At 36.8% G+C, this 23,382-nt stretch overlaps 2 protein-coding genes across 9 annotated transcripts in view; one reads left to right on the forward strand and one right to left on the reverse strand.

Moving 5' to 3' along the window:
• The window catches only part of LOC306889368 (opioid-binding protein/cell adhesion molecule-like), a 210,109-nt gene extending 194,826 nt beyond the window's left edge, over positions 1-15,283 (forward strand). For 2 of the 8 annotated variants that reach the window (XM_079448211.1, XM_079448209.1), the window contains 5 exons: positions 619-750; positions 1,023-1,143; positions 1,814-1,965; positions 3,009-3,044; positions 7,407-9,382. In XM_079448211.1, the coding sequence (XP_079304337.1) occupies positions 619-750; positions 1,023-1,143; positions 1,814-1,965; positions 3,009-3,044; positions 7,407-7,495 (530 nt within the window). In that variant the 3' untranslated portion in view covers positions 7,496-9,382. Of the gene's footprint in view, positions 1-618; positions 751-1,022; positions 1,144-1,813; positions 1,966-3,008; positions 3,045-7,394; positions 9,478-15,221 lie in introns of those variants that run through there. The other 6 variants (XM_079448210.1, XM_079448208.1, XM_079448214.1 and 3 more) reach the window with 5 other exon arrangements.
• A 2,119-nt stretch (positions 15,284-17,402) lies between these two features.
• Positions 17,403-23,382, reverse strand: part of opcml (opioid binding protein/cell adhesion molecule-like) — a gene marked incomplete at both ends in the record, with an annotated part of 74,757 nt that continues 68,777 nt past the window's right edge. The window contains 3 exons of the mRNA XM_079447908.1: positions 17,403-17,418; positions 17,631-17,751; positions 17,863-17,997. Of these exons, the coding sequence (XP_079304034.1) occupies positions 17,403-17,418; positions 17,631-17,751; positions 17,863-17,997 (272 nt within the window). The remainder of the gene's footprint in view (positions 17,419-17,630; positions 17,752-17,862; positions 17,998-23,382) is intronic.

Consider the following 23,382-nt stretch of genomic DNA (forward strand, 5'->3'; position numbering starts at 1 on the left):
ATCTCTAGTGTCGTCTCTCACAATAGGGCACAGATGACTGTAAATACATCTGAGCGCTAAATATTTCAGGGAAGATGAAGTTTGCATTTGTAGAAAGGGCAATCAGCATACTACAGTTTTCCTTAAAGGAACAGTTCACCCATTTACTCACCCTCAAGTTGTTTCAAATCTGTTTAAAATGTGTCTGTTCTCTTCAACACAATACAATATATTTTGAAGAATTTAGGAAAGCAAAGAGTTCTGGGACACTTTCGACTACCATTGTAATCTATCCCACAACACATACAACAAAACAGCGTAGTTCATCGTTCATAATGAAATGTTTTTAAATACAAACGTTAAAAAATGAGTGGATGTGTACACGCTTGATCAACCAGTGAGTAATATTACTGATTTGAGAATAGTAACGGTGTTCAGGGATGACTAAAAGGATGTTGATCGAGAGACATGTCCTTGATAAATCATGGTGAGCGACTTGATCTTACAAATCTTCTGATATCATCCGCAGACCCTCAGATGTGTTTTGGTCAAAAGTGTGCTTCGAGGAATTGTGCTGGGTACAGTGTCGGCTTTAACAACAATCTGCTAAACCGTATTATTTTCATTTACCTTTAACAGATAACAGTCTGAGCTCAGACACAGAGGTTCTGGACATTCCCTTTATCACCAGACAGAGAGCGGGAACCTACGAGTGCACTGCCGCCAACGACATAGCTGTGGACGTGCAGACGGTTGAGCTCACCGTCAACTGTAAGAGCACAAGTCAAAGCTTTAATGTCTATAAATTGTATTCTTTTGTAATACATTTTAATATAATTCAGATCTGAATTGTATCTGTGATACAGAATTCATTGCATTTAAACCATCAGTTCACGCAAATGTTGGGTTATTTTTATCCCAGCGTTGGGTCGTGAAAAAAAACTGCATTTTTAGAGTGTTATGCAACATATTTATTGATTGTTATTGCTTATTTTTCTTGGCTCGCTAATGACTGATGGCTTCGTTGGTTTTTGTGTATTCAGATCCTCCCAGCGTTTCAGAAGGCAGGGATGTTGGTCTGACCCTGGGTCAGCGAGGCGTCCTGCTGTGTGAAGCAGATGCTGTACCTATGGCAGATATTGAGTGGTACAGGGATGATAGGAGGTATGACATCACTTTTGGAAATTCTGATACATCTGTTTATATCTTTGGTATGAAAGGTGAACATAAAACGATATGGATTTAACGATACTGAACCACAATGAATTAATACGAAGTATTGTAAATAAAACACGAGTGTCTATTAATATCTATAAATATTTGTGTGGTCAAAACCAGTCAAGTCTTAATGGCTCACATTTAAGAATAATTGGAAACTCATCAAAACATTGAAATAAGTATTCTATAAACTTATCACAACTACATCTATCTCATCCATCTTGTCTTTTAAGATTACATTGGTAAAAATTTATGAACTTCATACTTTGACAATTTAAAGCAATTAAGCATAAGATGATTAAAAAGCATCATTTCAGTCAAGGACGTTATCATGTAGCCGTAGTATTTTGGCTGCAATATTTGAAATAAACTTTTAATAGAAATTCTTATTCACTTGTTGCAACAGTTTCATCACAATTAAATGAGCACAGGCACATGTGTGTGTGTCGCTGACAGTAATTCACTCCTGCAGTCGGCTCTTTTAATGCCTGACGCCGTCTCAGTCCAGAATACGCAGATGCCGTCATAGATGTAACCTCTAGCTTCAAAGGATTCTCTGATGGAGCATAAACACGCTGTCCGTTTCAAGTTTCCCCATTCGCTGACTGTTTCCCAGGATCTTCAATGGCTTAGATGGCATTGAGATTGAGGATGCCGGGGCAAATTCAAAGCTGACATTCTTCAACGTGTCCGAGACAGACTACGGCAATTACACTTGCATTGCCATCAACAAACTCGGCAGTGCCAACACAAGCATCGTCCTGTTTGGTGAGTTTTATTATGAGCTGGATTTAATCCTCGTTGTATAAACGTTACGTTTAAACGTTTAAAGAAGGAATAGTGTTTATATAATCTAAATAAAGTATATACAGCCACGGAAACAATTAAGAGACCATTCCAAATTGTCATTTGATCAGCATGTCTAGATGTATTGTGGTCATTCCAGTCCAGTGTCTGCTGGATTTCAACAAAATCAAACCTCAGGAGTGACATAAAGTCATCCAACAGCACTGACAGCATGACAAGATGCATGAAAACTTTGATATAAATAAAATACATTTTTTTTTACTTTTCCTAAACACATGTACAACACAAATGTGTTGTTTTGCTTAAAAGTGAATACGTACTTGTTTTACTTGCAGTATTTGAGGTCTGAAAAAATACAGAGCATGCTGTTTTGTTATTTTCACACTTTTCTTAAGCTTTCACAGAAACAATACATTTATTTAAAATGTGCAAGAAATGTTGTAAAAAATATACATGCCTATAAATAGTAAATTAAAATAACTTGAAAATAATTTTGAAATGGTCTCTTTATTTTGTGCTCTAATGGCTTTTAAGGCAAAAAGGTCCTTGTAATAAATTACCTATAGGAAGTGTAATAGTTTATAATTTCCTCCCTAAAATGACGAATTGTTCTTATAACAACACTGTTTCACTTTAAATATAATAAAAAAATATATAAAATATTATATTCTAATAAAAATTCGGAGTTTGAATGTTTTTGTTAAGATATACTGTAAATCCGTTTTTCTGTCCTTTGTATTTTCACATAAACTCTGTTTTCTGGACCTTAATCTACATCTCATTTTTCACTAAACTTGTTGGAAAAGTTGAAAGAAAACAGAAGAACTATATAACATATTGCTGATTGTGTTCAAACAATGCCAGTATGACTTTCCATACGGCGGTTTCTGACTCATGCAGCGATTAATCTTTGAGATTTCCACTTGGCACTATCTCCAAGATTCTACCCCATTTGCTTTTGACTCATGTTTTTCTGCTTACTATGTTTATTTTTTTGCCGATAGAAATAATTGAACCAACTAGTTCGACGCTATTGCAAGGTCAGTACTCTGCATGGGCATGTGGCGGACGACTTGCCTTCTCAAGCATGTTCCCACATGTATTATAAGGAAATAAGACGGAAACATGGTTATTTTCACATCAACCGCAACGTGATGGGGAGAAGTAGTTGACACAGCACTCAAGTTTATTGGCGAGCTTGCGGCAAGAAATTCTCCCGATTCGAGCAGGCTAATATAATTGTCTTGCTTGGTCTGACAGAATGTGATTGTCAGATTGTAAATTGGCCACTAGCTATTCCTATTAAGGGGGTTATTAGCTTAAAATTCCATTTTGTAATGTCAATAATATATTTGGCTCTTTGACTGACAGTCTCAATTGCCGCTTGGGCAATGGGGGTTCTGTCACGCCGCGTTCTGGCTTCAATCACTGTGGGTTGATAAATGACTCTCTGTTTTCTGTATCCTGAACGTGTTTCTCTTTTTTTGTCTGTCACTTTATCCTATCTAACCCTCCTGAACCATGGCATGGCTTCATCATGTCAATGCATACATTCATCTGCTGTTTGTAAGTACTCATCTGCATCTCATGTCTTTTGATGTTATGTGGAACTGTGGGTGCTTTGCAAAGTTTGAGATGTACCATGGTTTATGTATACTACATGTAAGTGCTCTGATATATGTACATGCTATTGGATACAGTCACCATGGTGCGGTCAAAGTAGATATGACATTATACATGTTCAGACTATTACTAATCTGCTTTCAAACGTTTTAATAAGAATCATATGAAAGTGCCAGCCGAATATAACTATTTAATACATGATGAAATGATGAAATTAACCCACCGTTTCCCCAGAAAACACACCTTAAATTTACAGTATAATTTCATTGCTCTAATACTTCACATAACCAAATACTTTTCCCTCTTGCATGGTACTCATTGTGTTTTATCTCAAACATCTAAAAATGTCTATTCGTGTTATCAATACGTGTGTTCCTTGGGTGAAACCCACGGACATCCTGAACATACATATTTCTAACGGTTGTGACTGATTTGTGAAGTGTTTAATCTCTGCCAAGTATAGAATTTACAGTACGTCACGCAACTTGAGGTTCATCTCCACCTTCTAGCCTAAAAAGCGTGGGATTGGTTTCCATGTCCTCTCCCAAGAGTCATTAATTGCATTGAATTTGATTGTGAGAACCTCACATTAGTTTAATTACACTTGTGCAGGATTTACTCTAAGCTGTGGCTGCAGAATAATTGGATCGCTGTCCCTAAAGAAAGACCAGTGAACTTCCCTAAATCCAGGGGAAATTAGACTTCATTCTGAAAGTCCCATCAAAGGAAAGTTTTATAGACACCCTCGCTAATGCTGTGACGTAAGGTTTGTTTTGCTGGGACAGAAACTTGGCTCTCTCTGACAGTGACGTCTTTGAATGAATAAACATATAAAGTACTTTGAATTTAATCTGCTGTGTTTCTGTATTACTTGGATATGTCTGGAATGTGCTGTAACTACAGTTTAAAGATGACTGTCAGGGACAGGCCACATGCAAGAGTATATTTAATATGAAACATTCATAATTCAGTTCAATGCAATTTCATTTTACCAGCCAGTTAAAGGGGGGTTTATATGAAATGCTGTACATTATACTACAATAATAGACGTTAAATAATGGCGTGGCAGTCTTTGAGAAAAATGTGTATAGGTTCTGTGAAATAGGTTCTTTTATTGTTCTGTATTGTTTCTTGTGTAAAGGTTCTTTACAGGTTCTTCACAGCGATGCTATAGAAGAACCATTTTCAGTTTATTACAGAACCATTCAGTCAAATTCAAGTCTCTTTTTTACCTTTTCAGAATCAGAATTGTTAAAGGTTCTTTATGGAACCATTTAGACAAAAAAAGGTCTTCTATAGCATCGTGAGGCATCTTTATATTTAAGAGTGTAATAAATTCTTTGACTCTCCCAGAGAAGAAAACTACTTGCTGACAGGGTAAAAATTCATAGCCTGAAATAGTGTATTTAATTTAAACTAGAGATATAACACCGATATATCGGTCGATAAAAGCAACTTTTCATACTATTGTTTTCCTGTAGCTCAGTGGTAAGAGCGTTGTGTTAACAACGCAAGGATGCGGGTTCGATCCCAGGGGATTGCAGATACCTATGTAAAATGTATAGGATAATGCTATGTAAGTGTCTGCCTAATGCCTAAATGTAAATGTAGTGTAAATATATTGTCTACTGGCCGACAGTTTAAAAACAACCAATGATCAGTGCCTGTCGATATATCCTTTCAATCAAAAGAGGACTGGAAAATGCGATATCTGCATACATCACGGTGAATAATCGGCCATCGATATCGGCGGAGTTATTTAGTATCGGTGAATCTCTACTTTAAACCATGATGATTCAATTTATTGTATCGCACAACATACTGTATCACATACTGTTCACCGGATGAAAACTAACAATTGTTTTACTACAGTTAAAAATCGTGGTAATTATATTAAAACCATGGTTTTGCCAATGTAGTCATTACACCAAAACCATATTACAACAGTTTTACTAACTTCATTTTCGAAAGAGAAATTTCACATAAACATGTCCAGAACACATTTGAGCCCATAAATGAAAAGAATAACATTTTTACATTTACATTTATGCAATTGGCAGACGCTTTTATCCAGAGTGACTTACATTGAATTACATTGCATTATCCTATACATTTATACATAGGTATGTGCAATCCCCTTGGATCAAACCCACGACCTTGCGTTGTTAATACAATGTGTTTACCACTGAGCTTTTTATACATTTGTATATTACCGTAAGTAGAACTACTGTTATTTTATTGAGTTTTGTTTCATTATTTTATTTTTAACTTACAATAATGGGATTTGGCGGCTAGTAGTTTTAAAGTATTGTCTCTTAAAAGTTTATAGTGTTTCTATTATTATTTGTTACCAGAATAATATCATTTATTTCTTTACATTTTGGGCTCGGAAATGTTCTTGACATGATTCACACACATAACATAAAAGCTAATAGATCAATAGATTCATCTTTTAACATTATTCTTCCACTCGGCATCATATTCAGAAAATGAGTTGAATGGCCTTCATGAGTGCAGCTTTCTCGCTTCATAGTCGTTCACTCTAATGTTTGTTGTGACAGCCACACACTGCATCCGTTCACTTGTGTACGTGGCAAGTCTCACAGCTCTTTGTATACTTCGGTTACGCTGCACCTTCAGTGATTAGCTCGTTCACAAGCAACAGCAATTACTCCTGACCTCAGTAAATGAATGGTCAAGGATGTGCTGTATGGTAGGGTAATAACTGCGGAAGTGTAGAAAGAGAATGTGCTGGTTTGAAATGAGAAGAGCAGATGCTTGTGTTATACCAATGTGACCAATAAAGACCCTCGATTAGACACTAATCTGCTGAGCTGGCCTGCTCTTGTCCCAGTACGTGAACTGGTGAAGAGCAGAAACCCTGCCAGAAACACTCAGACATCAAGATTGACTTAATGGATAAATGCTAAGACGGAAACGACTAATCTAGTTTAAAATGTTTGTCCAATAGCGCCGATGGGAGAGCATTTGGTGAGCTCTGTGAATTCAGCCGCGTTTATTGGCTGCACTGGGAGTAGAAGAGAGTTAATGCTGTACTCTATGTGCTGTCTCTGTATAAAGTGTTGTGTTACATAATCTCTCTTGTAGTGCAAATGACCTCATCTGATTTAAAGCGAATGGCTTTTGAAAACAATGAATTGTGGGAAGGTTTGTGATGGCCGAACTATTAAAACATCAGCTAATCACTACAAACCGATAAAAAGCAATTCAAGTGCTATAAACTAACATAGACTTTAACGTGACTTATTTAAATATGTTGTTTATGTAATTCTCTTAGCTGGCATTTTCTACTATTGACTTTCATTCAAATGTAAAACATTTGGTACAATGTACTTTTTGTGAACAGTCAAAACTTGAGTGTTAGGAACTCAAGATCTCTCAAGAATTTGGCAAGGTAATGGTTGCCCTGTGCCATTCTATTCCTAAAACACTATTCTTTGTTATTGTACATTTTTATACTTAATGCAATAAATATAATATTATAATGCTATCGAATACCTTAAATATCTCCAATATTATGTACATTGTATCAGAAGTTGCATCAGAAATTTGAATGTAAGCTCAAGACACCTAACATACTGTAAAGCTGGAAAAAAGCTCACAGTTGCCCATTTCAAATGATAGTCGATGGATCATAGGTATAGAATGCATAATATAGGTTAGCCTGGCACAAGACGATTTTTACGTTTTTCATTTGAAATCTCATCTAACACATGCATTTTAACACATGCTGTTTAATGCCTCAGGACCCGGAGCAGTTCAGGACGGCAACAGCGGCACATCAACGGTGTTCACACCCACTTGTCTACTTTTCATCATTCTCCTCCAACTCCTGCTGAAATTTTGATGGTGAAGAGGCTTTCATCGGATGAAATTTGCGTGACATCGCTCGTCATTCACGTCTGGAGTCTCGAACCTGCATGGGTTACCAAAAATGCCCGCAAAGTGTATGGGGTACCCAAGTACATCCTTTTAATAAAAATAATCAAGCTTTTTGTAGGTCATTCTAGAGTTTAATAATGTAACTGCTTCTTATCACACTGTTTTGCCCCACAGAATGCAATTATGTATTCACTTAAAACAAAGTACAGAGAGGCATGTCTAATCTTAAATATTAAATTATTTTTGTGTAACCCCTTAAGAACTCATTGAAGTCCGTGTTGACAGGAAAGTCATTATTTCCGCTCAAAGGCATGCGATAACAAGGGCATATGTCTCTGTTTTTGGATTGTCGCTATCATTATTGTATTATAACTGTACAGTCAAATCTTAACAAGCAGCATCAAGACACATAAAAAAGCTCTTTAGTGTTCACATCGTGTATGTTTTGTATGTACTATACTTTGAGCTCTATTTTAGTATTTAACACACACAAAACTGAAAACAGTATTTTGTGGTACATATCGGTTTTGTTTTTATTTAACTGGGACTATGCAGAACCATAAAAACACTCACTGAAATAATACTTTAAACCACGAAGAAATAGACGATTTAGCAAGTTGGAAAAAAAGGGCACTTGGTGCTTTTTCCATGTGCAAAGTTAGCAGACCCAGCGAGAGCATCCAAAGAATTACCCCACACAGTCCTTCATACCTTTTTATTTTGAAGCATTGTATATTTATCTAACAAGTGTGATGACCATGGTTGTCTTTTAAAAAAAAAGTAGTTTTTATGTAGATCCTACATAAACATTAATATTTGAGTTGGTACAAAGTTTTCAGGCAGAAAAAAACCCTTTTGCAGTTTGTCATTGTAGTTCCTGCTAACATCTATGTATATGCATCTATAACTTGTACAAAGGGAAAATATGCACTGTTGTTTTTACTAAAATTGTGAACCTGTTTAATACATTATGATGCAGCGTTTTATATTTTTGTTATTCCCTGCTTCTGAAGGTGTAATTTTTTTCTCTCGAGGGGTTTCATGGGTTCTGCGTTAGGTGGATACCAGACGAAATATTACTGCAGTTACTTGTGAAATCTGATGTCTAAATATTGTGTTTTCGGAAACAGACGAGGCCGATCTGCCTGTCATCATCTCTTGACATGAGCGTCCTGATACATCTGTATTTCAACAGCGTGAGATGGATTTGAAAAACATAACAATGTATGAGTTCACTTCAAAGGAGTTGTGCTTCGTTGTAAATTTTGATGAGATATATGCCCACTTGTCTCTCTTTTTCTTTGAAGATCATACAGTAAATATCAGTTTGTCATAAGTGCTCTGGATTTTAAGCACAAGTTGTATGTAAGTGAAAGGGTTTGTAATGTCTGTGCAGTTTAATGGGGCAAAGTTATGGATTCTTGCCCTAATGTTGTATCCTTTGGCATTCCAGTCTATTTTTTATGGATGTCGGGACAACAAAACAAAAAGCATTTATATTCCATAAATGTCAAGCAAAATCATTATGATTTTAATGTATAATCTAGAGCTACATCTGGATCTATAAAAACGCACCATATTCTCTGTAACACAGGAACTATGTTTTTCTGTGCGTGGCCAATTGATATGTCAGACAAAATTCTTTAGACTCCTCCCTCCAACCTTTACAACATCCAGCCTGGAGAAGTTCACCGTACTCTGCTTTACTGTCATGGTTCCCGGACGAGGAACAAAATAAAATTGTATTTTAACTCCTTGTACTGTAAAAAAAAGATCATTACGTCATTGTTTTTTTCTTTAATGGAGATGGTGTGTTCATATTTAAGACTTACAATAAAAAAATGTTGTATCTAAATAGAATGACTGCAGTCTAATTGTAATTCTTAAAGCATCCTGGTTATATGTATTATTATAAATGATATACAAATATATTTTACACGCATGCATAATGAGTTGTCATCTCTCCGGCCTGTGTGAGCGGCCATATGGTCTTCTACTTAACTCAAGGTCATCTTCTGTATATAGCAGTATATCGCTGCTCCATATTTCGCGATTAAATCATTATAATTAGTCAACCTTTGTTCACCACTGAGTTTAACAAATATCTAAAGTGCTTGTCAACTTTTACAACACGGTTTTTACTTTCCATTTCCTGAGAAAGAGTGAATTTCAGAAGGACAGTGAAGTTATAAACCAACACACCAATGGCTGGAGTCGAACCAGCGAACGGCAATTTAAACACCAAAATCAACTTATTCGTTTTTTTGAAGTAAAAACCAGGAACCAAACCCTCACAGGCTGATCAATAATTTAAAGCCCCATTGCAGAGAACCCTTAAGCACGTTTTCATCTTGTGTTCTAGTTAAAGAAAAAGGTGTCCGTCTTGTAAGTGTTTTTAAAGGATTTGACAGACATAGCCTGCGGGAATGATACACATGAGCTCTAAGTGGTGAGGCTGTGGGGAAAGCTGTGATATCCATTCTAAAAGAGAAGATCCATCTGTGATTGAAAAAGGGCTTTAATGGAGACTCTTAATTAAAGACTCGCGTTTCACGCTGTCCTTATTTTTCCATTGATGGTTTGCTGCTGCTGCTCATCCTGCGTACACTGAAAGACAGCGCTATTGAAAGACCAGGTGACAGGCATGACAGCTTGGAAGACAATTAAGATGGTGCTGAGAGGCACAGCTGACAATCTCTGTAAACAATGGGATGACTTTTACTGTACATATCTAAAGAGAAGAATGCCAAAACAAATCTCGACTTTTGCTGAATTGTGGGTTTTTTGGTTTAATTGGAGCCTTAGAGTTTCCAAAAATGGTTAGCATGCAACTTTAAAATCTAGCTGAAACATATTTTCTATAGACAACCATTAAACATCTGTTTTGATAAAATAAATAAGTATTGTGAGTGGGGACGGTTGCAACAGGCTTATTCCTCCGGTCAGGAACGAGCTGGAGTGATGATGCTCATATTGCATAATGCTCAGTTAGCCCCTTCACCCTTCTGGAACAAATCTGTCATATGTGACTTCCTTCTAGTCCTTCTAGCCAAACCAAATTTCAAGAAATAAATGTTCTTTAATGCTCAGATTTTTCTCTTACCGTCTTAACTGTTCGTGTGAAGCATTATACATTTATATCATTAAAATCAGTGTTTTTTTAGCTTCGAAAAGTCATTGCTAGCAAGTGTCAAGGCTATTGTGTCTAGCTAGAATAGGAATTCCGTTCATGGCTGCGAGTGTAGGGACAGTTGCAACTGTCCCTTATGACAACACTGATGTGAAAACTTGTCATATTAGCACAATACAATTCTAATTTTATGGATTAATAAAGAACTCTTTTAATAGCCACCTTTTAAAGTAGATACTGGCAGACTGGAACACAACGTAGCCTACATTTAAAACATATAGCCTAACAATTATAATAATGACAACAATTATAACAATAATAAAAGAAAATAATAACAGGTTTTTTTTACTCATTACTTGGAAATATGTTTTTTTTTCAATTTAGTCTTCATACGATTTGTTTAGCCGGTCACACAACACAAACAACACAGTTCAGAGAAGTGCGCACATGTATTTCAGTAGGCTACATTTTCAGTGTCTTATTTTTTATTTAAAATATTTTATTTCAAATAAATGTTTCATTTTCAGTTTAGCTTTTTAAAGACTCAAGTCAAGAAATTGCTAAATTATGTTATAGAATATTTTTTATTACATTTTAACTAATGTTGCAACCGTCCCTTTGGAGTGTTGCAACTACCCCTTGCAATGGGGTCAGTTGCAATATTTGACTTTGTCTGTTCAAGTATAAATTGTGCGTATATTATCATACATATGCATGTTACAGCAGTGTAGGTGGGTAGCTGACAGATACTGAAGGTAACTGAAGGACATACAAAAAGTGTTGCAACTGTCCCAGTCTCCCGTATTGATAAATATTAAAATATTTTATAGTGAATGTTTTATTTCTGTCCCATTATTTTTGTTTGGCTCTTTACACATCGGTGAAAGTCCATCTCATTATTTGAAGATGACAGATTCGACACGATCTCACAGGAATTCTTAACTATTTTACGAGGTGGCTTACTTGTATGAATTAATACGATCTTAATCATACGTTTTGGTACAATTTGAATTCACTGAAGGTAAGGTTAAGGGGTGGGATTAGGGGAGGGGCTTCAGCATGGCTTTTTATCATTGTACAAATTCATACGAATTAGCCACCTCGTAAAATACGCACAAATTCAAGTGACTTCAGGTTGGCAGATTTCAAATCATTTCTATTGAGCTGACTGGGTATGCTAACATGACAGACCGACATTCGTTCTGAAGGCCATGACTGGCCCAATTTTTTTTTTGGATTTACCAAATTTGAGTCTATTTCTACAAAATGTCACGATTCAGGCATACAGATGGCCTATACAGAAGATGGTCTAAAATCCCCAAAACTCTTTTTGATTGCATTTAAAAACAGGAACTAGAGGAGCTGCGAACGATGACGTAGCTTGACCACCTTTTGATGTTCGACATCAACGCAAATGAGAGAAGCCAACCAACGATCCCCTTTTGTTTCCAAAAAATATGCTTGGAGGTACAGGTAGACAATCACCTCCCTTGAACCAAAAAAAGCATCCTTTGTTTCTTCCCTTTGTACTCCTTGTGGACTCCTTTATCTAAGTACCCAGGAGCGCCCCCCTGGAGCACGCAATGAGACGTGGGTTTTTGGAAAGACAAGCATGTGAATAAATAAGCATTTAAACAGAGCACATTAACTTGACATGACATTTCTTGGCTACAGCATGTTTAGAACGGGAGCCAAACCTTGAATGCATCATCAATAGAAGATTGTCAGAAATGAGCTAATGAGGTAAACTGACAAAGTGGCAACCTTTTAATGCTCTGTGGATTATGTTCTGGTCAAATTATTAATAAAAACACACTTTAATGCTTATTAGACTGTTAATGCGTAATGGTGTTAATACTTCTGGAGGAAAAAGCAATAAGTTATGTTCCATTGACTACAAAACAATGGATCATCTCTTTCATCAGAATTATGACACTTATTGATTTTTAAATCATATGTGCCATGCCATTTTATTATTATTAGTTTTATGAAAAGCTTAAAATAGGATGCCTCTGCTGCTCTCATATTCAATGTTCTTTCATTAATATTATAGCTTATTTACAAGAAACCAGGTTAAACCGCCAACAAGCCCAAACTAGAAGAAAATATTCTTAACTTTATTACACAGAACACATACAACAGTCTTTACTCATTTTCCAATAGTAAAAAAGAAAAATACAACTACGGCTGTACATGCACATTGAGAGAGCTGTGTGTTGCAAATGTTAAGGTTTCATACACTTTACACTCTGAACTAGATAGAGACAGTCAGAAAAATAAATACAAACATACAATACAGTTTGGCAAGGGCATTTTGAATGAAACACTCGGTATGACTGGATGGGCTGTACCGTGTGTACTTGCAGCGGTTTCGAAAAACCTGAAAAAGAAAAGTGCTACGACTGGAGGTCAATGACAGTTTGCCATTTTTTCAATTTTGAGGATGACAATGAATATATCGATTAAAAAATGAAGGAAAACAGTGACATTCTGAACTATTTATATACCAGTTTGTAACGTAAATAGGTCTGCTATCTTATTTAAGATATATACAGTACTGCCGTTCACTGTGAATAAGGTTGCGATGGCCACAGCGTTAAAGAAAGAATAATAGAAGAAATTTGGAAATTTTGTAACGTATATTACAGCAACTGTTCAAATGACATCACTGTCAGTAGCATCTTCATCACCGTTGTGACACAACAATATTAGTGTTTAAAATGTGAATTAACATTAGATATCAAAATGAAATAATCTAATATTCTATGGTACAACTTATTTATGTATATAACCTGTTATGCAAATCCTCGGGCAAGTCACTTGAAACACAACTGATGCTTAAATAGTATTAAATATCACAATGTCATTAAAATGAGTCCAAGTATTTGATTAAATTAGTAAAGGAAGTGTCTGTTTACACAAGCATCATTTTTCAGGGCTGACATTGAATCTATTTGACTGCAGTGTAAATACATGATTTTTTGCACGCAAGGCACAACGCTAACAAGGGAAGGTGCTTTCATTTCAGCAATTACACCATCCTCCAAATGAAATCAAATCGAACCAGAATAAATAAATGTCATTTCTATTTGCATATTTTAAGATTCGCATTCGTTTTTGATCCAGATCCCTGTCGTGCTTACTGCAGAGCGTGACTAAAATGAGGTCCGATTATAATCCTGACTCTGGCATACGTAAGAAAGCGATGAAGTATGTGCACAGCCCGAAACGTTTCTAACCAACAGCCATTTGTAAGAGCTCCACCAAGCCAAGGTAACCAACACACTATTCAACGACGACAAACTTTCAATAAGTCACATCAAACTCACACAGCAAGGCTCAAGCAGTATATATCCTTCAAATTAAAGGCAGAGGAATCTAACTTTAAAATCAGCAGAAAGGTCATTTACAATGTATGGGCATGTATTTATTTCTCTGTGATGCGGCAGCCCTTGGACCGATTCATCACTCTTCTCCGTGTTTACGCGCCGCTGTTGACAGTGCTCACTGAAGCTTAATGCCGACAAGGACAAGGTCTCATTTTAAGAGTTTAACGCTAGTCGAGTGTGTACGTCTGTATCTCACGGGTTCCTCCAGCTCTTAATTAGAATGCTTCACTATGGTGCTTAGCGCGGACCCGAGGTCATTTGCGTTCTCGGTTGAGAGTCGGCGGTCGGTTTTAAGAACCCTGGTGAGTGTGCCTGAAAATGTTTTGTGATGTGTAACCTGTGCGGTTTACTCTCACTCACAAAAATGGATGTTTCTAGTCTCCAATTTCTGTGTCTCTAAATGCATCCGTGGCAGAGACGTTATACCGTTACCGTCTGAAGTTCAGACCCAAATAACACAATGACCTGCGGGGGAGTCGTGGCATCCAAAGCCAGTTGAGACCAAGCTATCGACCCAATTGTTAAAACAGGTTTAGTGCCAGCTACTTATAAATAAATATAACTAATAAACATGTCAATTCCTTCATAAGTGTGCTGAAAGGTCCCAAATAGAGTATCAGGTCCAAAATGGTGACTATGACGGGTAAGCATATTAAGATCTGGAATAAATCGATGCAATAAATGAAACCTAAGATTACAATTTTCTTTCACCTTCTCAAACATGCACAACTTGACATTTATATGGCATTATATTAGTGTGGAAATGAGTGCTAAAGATCATGGATAAATTGATGGTTATCGCCCACAGATACAGAAATGCATCTATTATCATATTTTCCTCCCCTCACAAGATATTAAATATCTATATATATTAATATTATCATTTTAATATATCATATGAGATAAGAGTTTTGGCTTCTGTCAAAATTTACTTTCCCATTGAGATTCCAGAATACAAAATCATACACGTTTAAAAGAAACTAGGCACCAAAAACCTGAGAAAGAACAGTTTTAACACTTAAAAATGAAATCTTGATCAAATAAAAGAAATATGAAAAGGGATTTTCTACCAAGTATGCGATATGCAATGATTTGGGTGAGATGTAATGTGGCCTGTCACTACCAACATGCCTCTTTGAATGCTAACAAAATGATTCCCTTGAACTTTACAGGCGAAAGTTTCATCTCGCCGTGATTACACATCTGGTGATAAATGACTCTTCAAAAATCAGCTCCTCCGTCCTATTTGAGAATTTGGTACGGCTGTCAACCTTTTAGGGTCCTAGTACTGTATTTTTAACTATGTATTGTGCAGCTTACTATATCACACATACACTGAGTTTTTCGGGCATACGATCTGCATCTACAGTAAGAAACGTATCTACAGTATGTTAGACCGGGTCTATCCTACCGCATGTAACTACAGTATGTCAGCTCAGTACACATGCAAGTTATCTTAACGTTTCCACTGACGTCTGAACAAAATGAGCAACATCATTGGCTGATGGACGCTGGAGGATGCAGTATGTCTTCAGGATCTGTGTGCTATATTATATTGGACGCATAGATCTTTTAAATGTGTGAACGGTATTTGCATACATCTGTACATGTACAGTAAATCAAATATCACGTTTTCTTTTTTGCTGTTTGTCATTTTTCGCCATTATTTAAAAAAAGAACCATGTTATTTTACATGATACAGGACACAGCAGTAACCTCACACAGTTCAATACTGAGCAAAAAACCATTCAGTTATTCACGATTACATGTGTTTTTGCTTCTCTTTTCACATACAAAAGGTTGGAGAGACACATATACTGTAGTTGGATCTATAATTTCTACCCAGCTAATGACAGACTCCATTCACAGTCCGGTTTACGGTTTAAAAATCCAAAACACTCTTAAATCCCAAAGCATCCAATTACAGACCCATAAACCCACACCGACCTCTTTCCTTCAGAAATAAAGCATAAGGCGAAATAATAAAAACAATAATAACCCATAAAGTATTCTGCCTCTGTGTGTGGGACCGTGAGTCTGCGTTCATACTGAGAAGCGGCCAGGTGCTTTAGCATCAAAACTTGCTCAGGTACGAGAGAGTCACGACAAGAGTTAGGAGCAAGAGCGAGCCGGTTGGCGTTGAAGCTGAATTGTTCACGTTGTGTATCGCTCCGGGGCCTGTTGGAAGAAAAAGCGCTTGAATGTGATGTGCGACCCCACACGGTAACATCTAGCATGTGTTTCAGCATGAATTACTGTATGTTGTCACAAATACACAGCTCTGAAATCATCAGCGATGGTGGGCGCCTCGAGGCGATGAGACGTTGATTTAATTGCATCAGGCAGATATTTAACACATTGAGATGCTCATTGACTACGCCGTGTTACGCTTGACATGAGTTTCGTGCATAAATTAACATGTTTAGTTATTAGAGGCAGACTCTTACCGTACAAAATGATGCTCGCGTTTGTTATCCCCAACGTGTTCGTAGCCACACAGGTGTAGTTCCCGTAATCCTCTTCGGAGACGTTAAAGAATGTTAGCATGGATTGTTTACCCTTGTTTTCAATCTTGATCCCACTGAGTCGGTTAAAAATTCTGTAAAAATGGGGGTCAAGTTAGATGTGCGTACGATGTCTAATTATTTTAGATTTGATATAATATTATTTATCTATAACACGTAAAATTACAGCCTTGGTGTTAATAGGTTTGAAATATACATTTGTGGATTCTTTCTTTCATTAGAATAGTTTAATCAAATGTGCTATGGTTTGTTTCAACCAATAAAAAATGAGAAAAGTATATTTTTAGTCAACTTTTTATGTACTTATGTAATTCAGAAAACTTGACCTGCACTGACATGAAAGTGTAATTTAATTTACTGTGTATTCAATCTATTGAACAAGACACTGTATTAGTTATTATGTTTAACTATGTATTTTCGGTATAACTGGCTTGCAGTTGTGTTTGATCTTTTTTTACTCTCAAACTTACATGTTCAAGTTGACATAGTAACAATATAATGCATAATATGAATTGTATTTAAATAATATCCTAGTAATAAGTAAACTAGTAAACCATGTATAATGTTAAAAAAACGTGCACGTTTACTTGCAGTAAAAAAGATAAACTGTTCAGTTTGCTTAAAGTATACTTGCGATTAAAAACTACTAAACTAGTAGTTACTAACTGTGTACGGTCATAAACTAAAATGTGCTACAAGTACTGAACTAGTAAACTATCAGTATACCTATAAGTTCAAACTAAAAAGTAGAAGTAAACTAGTCGTGTACTGAAATTTTACTACTGTTAAACAAAAAATGTTAATTTATGAACTAAAACGTAGGCAAATTTAGTCCCAAGCAGATCTAAAATAGTACACATACAATTATACTACGAGAGCATAAATATGAGTAAACTTAATATAGTGCATTCTGTTTACATAATAATATACTTGAACCTCACTAATGTATATTAAAAATAAATGTAATAATACATCAAATAAATTGAAACATGAATTCAATTTAAAAGTTAAAATACGGCCCAAAACATCAAGATAAAATAAATAATATATCCTTACCTGCGGTCACCTTTAAACCATTCAAAATCCGCCAGAGGAACCGCTGATGCCTCGCACGACAGAACCCCCTTCTGACCGACAGCCGTTCCTGTGCTCCGAGCTCGCGAGATAACAGGCGGATCTATGAAATCAATCACGTATAGCTGGGATGTTCAGAACTGTAAGTGTATGTGAGAAACGACCAGCGTCTATACAGTATGTTAAACGGAAATATATAAGACATAATACTCACAGTTGACGGTAACCTGAACAGTCCTTACGTCTGGAGGCGAGATATCGTTTGAAGTGATGCATTCGTATGAGCCGGACATGTCTTTGGTGATTCCATTAATTTCCACGTACTCGCCCTCGGTGATAATTTTGTTGCCTGTGGCAACAAACAGAAGGACCAGGTTGTTATTCTTATGTGTTAAATCATATTTCAACATTAAAACAGGGACAACAGTAATTCTGATGTACAGACATGCTTACAACCCCTTTTTGTCATACATCAGGAACATTTTACAGTGCAAAATAAAATGCTGTGATTGTTGTGTTTGTTGCTATTGTGTGAAAACAAAGTATGTCTGTTTGAGAAAATCTAGCTTTGACATGCCCGGCAACACAGCACAACCACTGTCACGGCACATCAATATTCCATCATAACACAGTCAGCCAACTTCAATATAGCCACTGTTGAAATTCTGCACAGGACGAAGGCGGTCTCAAATGGATCACTGTAGTGCCATAATTTCACAATTATTCCTGCTTCATTTAATTCCCACTGGCACCGACGAATAGACCACCCCGAGAAAATCCAGTACGTTTTCAGTTGTCGTTCTTAAATCCTAAAGCAGACATGCTTATTTTGCTATGATCTCTCTAAATTCACAGTATTTATTCAACGTGAACTTAATCTGAAGGCAGAACAAGGTTGGCGAATGTCGATGAGGAAACATGTCACACTCGGCCGATTGACCCCCTGTTGTTCTTTGCTTGTAAAGTCAATCATCCTAGAAACCCCGCCTCTTTCTCTGACTCTATTCTCAAGCAAAACAGATATCAGCCGTCTTAAATTATTCAGTTATTCCTCAGAGGCAAAGAAATAAAGTTTTACCCTCAGGTTCACGAAGGCAGCTAGTGCAAATGCCACTCTCCAAAAACTACATTTAATCCATCTCATTAATACAGCCTTGCTTCCCCGTACAGTGGAAGGTTGCGGAATGGACCTGGGTCGCTATTTTGTTTCTAATAACGTGGCCTTGGGGATTGTGGGAAAGTTGGTAATTATGCTTATCTCCTAATTTAAAGTATGTGAGCAATCGTTGAAGGGGCAGTGCTAAAAACAGATGCCCATAAACATCTCATGTCCTTTCTGAGCCGAAAATGACATGCCTACATTTGAATAACTTATTTTAGACTATGACAACAAGTAACAAACATTTTTAAAAGCCTTTCGAGCTAAATTGTTATTTACTTTCTACAACAGGTTGCCAAATGGTTCATTGAGGCACTACTTCTGGCACGTGACTGTTCCGTTTCACGGTCTCTGCATAAACTTGACTAAATGCTGATTATTCAAAAATAAAGGCGATGATCTGAAGTTATGATAATAAAATTTACTATCATAAAACACATAGAATTAATGCTTAAACTTTAACAAAATTTGCTGTAGTTTAACTAAAAATGACCAATGGTCCACATGAGAAGAGAATCAGATACAGTATATGAATGTTGACTAAATATTCTTTATGTCATAGGATTACTCAATAGAATAGGAAATCATATTCAGGTGAGAGACTAGAGAACAGGTGTCCGGATGGATCCCACAAATATTCTATACATATCAATATGTGCCCAGTTTATTGTAGTCAAGTCTATCTACAGTACAATAATCTCATATAGTTCACTTCTCTCTCTCTCTCTCTCTCTCTCTCTCTCTCTCTCTCTCTCTCTCTCTCTCAAACTGGCCCAGGTGTTTAACCACCTCATGAAAACTTGATTCCTTTCCAAGTGAAATATACTGCCAAAAATTAGTTTAGATGTAAATGCTCTGGCTTTCTGACAGATTTATTTCTTTTACAAGAATTCCAAAGTTTTAAAAGGGAGAAACCTTCCTTCATTAAGGTTTCAAAGCAATAATAATAAGGGAAAATTCATCATCTCTCTCCACTCTCTACACTCTCTACACTCGTTTTCTTGTACATGAAAGAGTCCTTTCGTGAAGGATGTGATATACATTTATAACAGCCCCGCTGTACGACTGCAATCTCAATCGAAGGCCGTGCTGTTTGCTCTTTCTTATGCTATACACACCCACACTTCTTAAACTTAGCAGATTTTTTCCAAACTTTCATGGACGGCACTTTTATTAAATGACCCCACTTTACTGTTTGCGTTTTCACGACAACGCCTGACGGATCCCCACAAACACAAAGGCAATTCTTTGATTGTATAACAAAGCTTCCATTGTTTTGCTTCACGTATAGCTGCGTATTGGCAACAAAAAGAACATTGAAAGACAATTTCCATGTCGTTTTCATTTGTATTTAACTATTAAAGAGTGGTCAGTTTGGTTTTAGAACAGCGTCGGGCCAGTCGCAGAAAGCAGAAGTGGGAAGCAATGATTTATAATGTTTACTTTAGAGACAAAAACCCCGGGCCCACAGCAATTACATCCAGCACTGAGTAATAATGCTGCTGTTGTCATGAGACCGTCCAGTTCAACAGAGAGGAGCATTATTAGGACATAAAGGAACATGACAAAGAAAACAGTGTGAATAAGTGAAAGAGTCTGTTTTGTCTGAGTACAGTGGGTTGGGGAGGCAGAAAAGCTTGTATAACTGAATTTGGTGAGATTAGGATCAAGGGAACGGCTCTCCTCCCATGTTACAGTCGGAAGCAAAGTAGTTTAAACTGATCACCTCGCTGAGGAAACAACATTAAGATAAGGCTTTATTAAAGGGATGTCTGACTTTATTAAGGTTGTGTGATTAAATATAGGCACATATATCAGTATAAGCTGACTTATCTATTTAGCATTACCCTTTTCTGTTTCTGCTGTTATACATATTCTCAATGGCTTCAGGAGACTAGAACAATAGGTAAATAGAACATTTTCCAGTAGGATTTAAATTAGTCCCAGTTTCCATGAATAATAATTGTCATTGACAACTTTTTTTTTGGTCCTTGACTCACGTGTCTATTACATTATTAGTGTGGACTGGAGGAGTGTTGTAAGACATTTTATGCAATTGAACTTAAAAAAAGATTTTAATATCAAAACAAACCTTAAAGTGCATCTTGCAGGGTAATTATTTTATAAAATGAACGCATAACCTTGTATAGAAAATACCATATGAAAAGTTCATGCTGGATTTAAAATGTTTTTCAAAACATGAGGGCACAAATTTAGAAGTGACAGTTTCTTTGACCGTCTTCAAGAAACGTCTCTCACTAAATCCTTGGTGTATCGAGTCTGACGTCATCATGCAACCGTGTTTTTTGGCAAGTTTAACACTCATAGGTAGTTTAAATGGTTAGAGTAAGGTTAGGATAAAGGTTCGTAACTTGACTTGAAACACCAAGGATGTAGTCAAAACCAACAAACCACTCCCACGGATCTGTCTTTTTTTCAACATCGCATCATTTGAAGTCACGAGAGGGAGAAGCTTGGCTCAATGCAGAGTATGATGAGTCAGTGTCAGTGTGTTTTAGCTAGTTATTGTGTTTTAATTTATCATCGCATGGGAGATGATTGTGTTTGTGGAGGTTCCACAAGCTCCTGCCCGTCAGGACATCGTGTCCACATGTTTTCCGAACAAGAAAAAGGTTGGTGGTATGGGTGCCTTGGTGTGTTTTGTGCAGGTGAAGAGACGGGACTTCACCCTTTACATCTGGTTCGGAAAACACGGTGGTGTGTAGCGTTCACTTTACACCGGAGGATTATCATCCTGGCTCAGTTCAATATGGGATGCCGTAGTAAGAACCAAGTGAGACTCAGAGCTGGTGCGGTTCCAGCCGTCATTATGTGCTTTTTTCACTGGCGGGAAACATGGTCACCGATCCTGTCTGAAGTGCATAGCACGTATGGGTTCAGACGGCAAGCCTCAAAACCCATGCGCAGAGTCAGGCACTGGATATCAAGTGTGGGGGTGACATTGTCCACTTAGGCCCAGTATACGTCCATCATTGTTTCAACCTGCTTATGTTAAATGAACCTAGGAAATTCTGTTGGGTTGGTCCATATTTATCTCAATCACAGATCGAAACAACCTCCCTCACTCACTCAATACGTGTGTATGTATTGATCAATTGTGTTGTGGGTCAATGACACTCATTATCTAATTTAAAAATAACTTGATACATTTCATGACATATGTCACTTTATTCTAACAACCACGGGCTTTTTAAAGAAGTGAGCAAGAAGAAACAGTAAACATGATACTACATCATTCAAAGAGCCCCAAGTGATCCTTCTGGCTGAACGAAAAGATTTGTGGATCTCACTCAAATACTGACAAATAGCCGGGCAATGGGTAAGATGATACACTTTCTGTGTCAGGTGGTAGAACTGGTCAAATTCCCAATCAAATTTCATTCATTTCTGAGTAAAAGTCTGTTCAATGTAAATTAGGCGTAAAAGTCAGGTGGTGAATTGATAAATATTTACAAAAATTTGGTTGTACACTACCACCTGTCGAGAAGTCAAAACAACCTATGAAAAAATGCATTAACATGTATCGAAATGTTATATACAACAAACAAAACTTGTCTAAACACGTTGTTTCTGACTTAAAATGATTCATTACACACATATGTAAATGTATTTTTATAAAATACGTTTTTAGAAGCTTATTTTGTCATTGACTCCTCATTGTGTTAAACCTTAACCTTTACACTATGTAATTTCCTGCTTGGCGTACACGTAAGAGCTTGTGTGAATGTTATAAACCAGATTAAACAAGAGACCCTGCTGATTCTGTCATTTTACATCCATTAACATGATTGCAAATCAACTATAATACAGACATTATATTTTACCTTCTTTTGTGCCCAGTACTTTTACAAAATATAAACCAATCAGGGGATCTGTGACATGAATTCTGAAAGAAACGGGATATGTCCAGATGATCATGCTTCCGGAGTTTCTGCAGTTGTATTGTAATGTCATGGTAAGCATCTGCAGCAGGCATTCTGGTTGTCTGCGTAAACTAATAAACACATTATGGAACGATATTACACATATAATGAGATTCTACTGGGCTAATATCGTAATAAGCTGCTGACCGTCATTACTGTTTGTCAACATACCTAATTGCGGTTCGCAATCGTCCCTAAATGGACTGCCTCCTTAATAGAAATTCAAATGATGATTACTTCAGATTGTAAAGCACTGACTAAGCTAATTACAGGAAGTCGTAATGCATATAACGGGAAAAATTAAGATGTCACGAGGACTTTTCATTACTCGCCGCGAGTAGCAGGATGCGAACGTAATTTCCCATAATCAGGTTTCGGAGAATCGAAGAACAGGCGAGATGAAATCCCATCCTGAAAAACGCCCAGAGACATGCGGTGCCTTCGCGAGAATATCACATTTCTCATTTCTTTTATCACATTGTTGTGGGGTATTGTTAAAACCACTAGTAGTCCTTTATCTGGCCTTACTTCTTTCAATCTGAGGGCGGATCTGGGAAGGCTGTAAGGCAAAGAGGGCCCGACATTTAGATGAGAGATCAAGGAGTGAAGGTGAAGCAAGGAGTGAAAAATT

Source organism: Barbatula barbatula (genome assembly GCF_947034865.1).
Source record: "Barbatula barbatula genome assembly, chromosome: 24".
Taxonomy (NCBI): domain Eukaryota; kingdom Metazoa; phylum Chordata; class Actinopteri; order Cypriniformes; family Nemacheilidae; genus Barbatula; species Barbatula barbatula.